The 4,619-nt window shown below is 55.2% G+C and overlaps 1 protein-coding gene across 1 annotated transcript; it reads left to right on the forward strand.

The window, feature by feature from the left end:
• The first annotated feature begins 6 nt into the window (after positions 1-6).
• Positions 7-4,165, forward strand: CDK9 (cyclin dependent kinase 9). Its single transcript, XM_024762713.1, has 7 exons — positions 7-242; positions 688-769; positions 1,535-1,625; positions 1,988-2,154; positions 2,270-2,441; positions 2,601-2,749; positions 3,237-4,165. The coding sequence occupies exons 1-7, from the start codon at positions 151-153 to the stop codon at positions 3,600-3,602; spliced, it is 1,119 nt and encodes a 372-aa protein (XP_024618481.1). The 5' UTR covers positions 7-150; the 3' UTR covers positions 3,603-4,165.
• Positions 4,166-4,619: the final 454 nt, after the last annotated feature.

Here is a 4,619-nt window from a genome sequence, read left to right on the forward strand (position 1 = left end):
GAGGTGGGGTCGGCGCCGCGAGGCCGGAAGTGGCCGTGGAGGCGGAAGTGGCGCGGCCGCGGAGGGGCCTGGAGCACGGCGGCGGGACCCGGAGCGGGAGCAGCGACGGCGGCGGCGGCAGGAGGTGGTGGCGGCGCACTGGAGGCGGCCATGGCAAAGCAATACGACTCGGTGGAATGTCCCTTTTGTGATGAGGTGTCCAAATATGAGAAGCTCGCTAAAATCGGCCAAGGCACCTTCGGGTAAGGCTTGGCCCCCAGGGACCGGGAGCCCTGAGCCTGCACCCCTCCGGGCAGACGTTGGGACGCCCAGGCCCGGGCCCAGTTGGTCGGGAAGCCATTTAGTCATAGACTTGTCCCGTGGTCTCGCTAGGCCTCGCCGCAGCCCGCCCGGGCCTGACAGAGCTGGCTGGCGGGGAGGAGCTTGAGGCCCTTGATGGGGGGCAGGGAGGGGTTGCAGAGAGGAGCATGTGAGTGGAACGGTATCTCCGTGAGACTCCCGGGTGAGGAGAAGGAGGTAGAGGCTCGGAGAGGGACCGAAGACACCGCGTGGTGGGGTAGCCGAGTGCCCTGGGTACCCGGCCCAGCCCCGCCCGGATTCCCTTTCCTGTCCTCCTCTGGTGGGGGAGGGGCGGGCCCTGCGGAAATGGCCTGAAGAGTTCTCTTGGGTCCCCCTCTCGGCCTGCAGGGAGGTGTTTAAGGCAAAGCATCGCAAGACCGGCCAAAAAGTGGCTCTGAAGAAGGTACTGATGGAGAATGAGAAGGAGGGGGTGAGTACGGGTGGGGTGGGCAGGTCGGCCAGCTCCCTTGGGCGTGAGGTTGGGTTTCCACCCTGCTGCTTCTGGGACTCTCACGTATAGGTTCAGTTTACGTGTTTGGAAATTTCCATATTCCAGGGAATTTGACTTCCAAGTTAAATCTTTCAATTCAAGTGTTTTAAAGCCGCTTCATATTTCATTCATAGGTGAATGTGGTTGGTGGCAGGAGGGGGAGCCCATGCTTGCACGGAGTGCACCTTGGTTCCTGAAGTTAGGAAGGCTTTGAGCACTTTTTCTTTAGGGTTTAAATTTGTTGAGTGTAAAATAATAATAAGTTATATGCAATGACTTTAAAAGGGTGACTGGTATTCACTTGAAAAACAACAGTGCCTTCCACCCCCCACCCCATCTTAGCTCTGGTCCAGCTTTCAAGAGACTTGTTTCTTTATTTTTGTATTTGTTAACCATCTCACAGTTAAACACAGGCATAGAGCTAAAAGTTATAAGCTTGAAGAAACTGTGGAGCATTTGATAAGTAGTAATAGAGCATTTGTGTGAAGTATCGCTATTTCAATTCGTTGTCTGAAACCAGCTCCTTGAGGGGTACATACTATTACACCCATTTTACACATGTGGCATTTGAGACAGCTAATTTCAGAGCCTACGCTCTTACTCTGTCTCCCAACCTTTAACCCTTCCTGTGGACTCCCTGGCCAGTTCCTTGGTCTGTGGTGCGCTCACCCACTTCTGACCTTCTCCTGTCTTTTTCCCACCCAGTTCCCCATTACAGCCTTGCGGGAAATCAAGATCCTCCAGCTTCTAAAACACGAGAATGTGGTCAACTTGATTGAGATCTGTCGAACCAAAGGTAAGTTGTTCGGATCTCATCCCCATTTTCAGATGGAGGAAATGAGGCTTATTGCTTAAGGTTTTGTTTGCAAAAGTTGGAACTGGACACATTTACATTGCCTCTTCTTAACCCAGACGTACCAAGTATGACTGCTTTCTGTGGCCCTTTCATCAGAGCAGGTGCCTCCTCGGGGCCTGCCGCAGTACCCAGCCCAGAGAAGGCGCTCAGAAAATATTTTACCTGTGAAGGAATTTGCACCTGGATATCCAGGGGTCCATAGATTGGAGAGGGTAGGAGCTGCTTGTGGGAAAGTGAGTTGCATATGAGATTTTTGATTTTTTTCTTGTTCCTCTCTGTCCCCCTCATTCTTCCGGTCTCAGCTTCCCCCTATAACCGCTGCAAAGGCAGTATATATCTGGTGTTTGACTTCTGCGAGCATGACCTTGCCGGGCTGCTGAGCAACGTCTTAGTCAAGTTCACACTGTCTGAGATCAAGAGGGTCATGCAGATGTTGCTCAATGGTCTCTACTACATCCACAGGAACAAGGTGGGGGCCAGAGTAGGGGAGGAGAGACCAAGGCTTGGGCTGGCCTTTGCTCTCACTGTGGGGTGGGTGTGGCTAAAGGACCCCCCGAGAACCCTCGCCTTTGTGCTTCCTGCAGATCCTGCACAGGGATATGAAGGCGGCTAATGTGCTCATCACCCGCGATGGAGTTCTGAAGCTGGCAGACTTTGGGCTGGCCCGGGCCTTCAGCCTGGCCAAGAACAGCCAGCCCAACCGCTACACCAACCGTGTGGTGACGCTCTGGTACCGGCCCCCGGAGCTGTTGCTCGGTGAGGACTCTCCCGAGCTGGCAGAGGGAAGCAGGGGCTGGGCACTTACCCAGCCTCAGCCCCCCGCTGCCAGGGCTTCTTGAGCCCCCGGCCCGGGGGCATTGCCTCTCAGGAGGCTGTCGGGCTCAAGGGGCCCTCCTGGTGTGCTCTTCTTCTCAGGGGAGCGGGACTACGGCCCCCCCATTGACCTGTGGGGTGCTGGGTGCATCATGGCAGAGATGTGGACCCGCAGCCCTATCATGCAGGGCAACACAGAGCAGCACCAGCTTGCCCTCATCAGCCAGCTTTGTGGCTCCATCACTCCTGAGGTACGGAGTCGGGCTGCCTGGGCCCCTGGGCCCCACAGGCTGCAGAGAAGTCTCCCTGGCAGGGGAGGGGTGGGTGCTGAATAGAGGAAAAGCTCCATTCTGGAGAGGTTGCTGGTGGGTGGTTGGGGTCTGCTCTTTAGAGCCACACAGACTGTTCAAGTCTCGGCTGCATCCCTTTAGTTCTGTGGCTTTGGGGAGGGCGTCTGAGCCCCTCACTTCAGAGCTGAGCTGCTGTGCTGTGAGACAACTGGTTCTCTCAGGCTTGGTGCACGTACGCCAGACAATTTGTGTCAAAGAGCCCGGTACTTGGCGTTTGCCAGATATGTTGTTCCTGCTGCTTTCACCTTGGAGGGGTCAAGTTTGCCCTCCGGGGCAGTCTGGGAGCTTCTGAACAGAGAGCGTTTAGTCCCTACAGGTGCTTGACCGGTGAACCAGCCTCGCACCCCCTGAACTGACTACATTCTCTTTTCCATGCCTCCCACCCCAGGTGTGGCCAAATGTGGACAAGTACGAGCTGTTTGAGAAACTGGACCTGGTCAAGGGCCAGAAGCGGAAGGTGAAGGACAGGCTGAAGGCCTATGTGCGTGACCCCTATGCACTGGACCTCATCGACAAGTTGCTGGTGCTGGATCCCGCCCAGCGCATTGACAGTGATGACGCCCTGAACCACGACTTCTTCTGGTCCGACCCCATGCCCTCGGACCTCAAGGGCATGCTCTCCACCCACCTGACGTCCATGTTTGAGTACCTAGCACCACCGCGCCGGAAGGGCAGCCAGATCACCCAGCAGTCCACCAACCAGAGCCGCAATCCCGCCACCACCAACCAGACGGAGTTTGAACGCGTCTTCTGAGGGCCGGCCGCTGCTGCTTCTTATTAGGGCCGTTGTTTTATTTTTCCTTCTGCTCTGTGACTTGTGTTGTGGAGATTTGGGGGCATTTGAGTTTTTTCTCTCGTGCATATTTTATTTAATCCCCACCCTGGGCATCAGGAACCAACCGAGCAGACTGGAACAAAGCTTTGGCTGAGAGTCCGGGAAGGCACTTGGGCTGCCTCACTTCATTCCCTGGCTTTTGGGGTGATGCCCAGAGGGTCTCCATTTACCTTAGGACAGGAATGAGATGGGAGGAAAGGCGCACCCCACCGGTGACTTTCTAAGAGATCCCAGCATGCTGGGAGGAGGGGACAGGTCCCTCACCCATCCCCAGCCCTTCTCACGGGATGAGAAGCTGGCGTGGGGGACAGAACCAGCCTTGGGAATGGGCTGCTCTTGGCCTAACCCTCAGAAACTCTGGGGCTGGCAGAAACTCTTGGTTTCTTCAATAGGACAATTTTATCGTGTTTGTTCAGTTGTTCAGAGACATTCCTGGATGCAGATTGGTCAGTAACGATTAAAGTTGACTCTTTTTCAGTAAATGACTGTGTGCTCTGTGCTATGTTCAGACCCCCAGCTCTTAACCCTGTAGCTGACCTTTGAGATTTGATCTGTCAAGTCTTGGTTCTTTCCTTTGACCCAGTTCATGTCCCGTGACATACCTTCAGAGGAGTTTGTCTTCTCTGTTTTTCTCTTGAGTACCTTCCAGAACATTTGCCCCCCACTGGGCAGGTACCATGATGCTCCCTTGCTCCTCCTCTCCACTCAGTGTCCGAGGAAGCGGGGAGACATGAGAAATGGGGCTCAGTCTGCTGATGAGGGAACTGGAGATGGCCTGCTGTGAGCTACATCTGCAGCGGTGACCGGGGTGGGGGGGGCGTGGGGGTGGAGGCACAGTCTGCTGTGGCTGACACATGTTCAGACTTATGAGCACGGGAGGCTGCAGAGGCTCCTAATCAGTGGAATGACAATAGTTAAATCTGTAACTTGCAAAAC

This window comes from Neophocaena asiaeorientalis, unplaced genomic scaffold (assembly GCF_003031525.2).
Source record: "Neophocaena asiaeorientalis asiaeorientalis breed wild unplaced genomic scaffold, Neophocaena_asiaeorientalis_V1.1 scaffold78, whole genome shotgun sequence".
Classification (NCBI taxonomy): domain Eukaryota; kingdom Metazoa; phylum Chordata; class Mammalia; order Artiodactyla; family Phocoenidae; genus Neophocaena; species Neophocaena asiaeorientalis.

What these genes read in the sequence shown, in the direction of transcription:
- CDK9 (XM_024762713.1), top strand. Translation starts at nt 151, where the DNA reads ATGGCAAAGCAATACGACTCGGTGGAATGTCCCTTTTGTGATGAGGTG. An exon ending in ATCGGCCAAGGCACCTTCGG is followed by an intron (nt 243 to 687) that starts GTAAGGCTTGGC and finishes CTCGGCCTGCAG; the next exon opens with GGAGGTGTTTAAGGCAAAGC. An exon ending in ACTACATCCACAGGAACAAG is followed by an intron (nt 2,155 to 2,269) that starts GTGGGGGCCAGA and finishes TGCTTCCTGCAG; the next exon opens with ATCCTGCACAGGGATATGAA.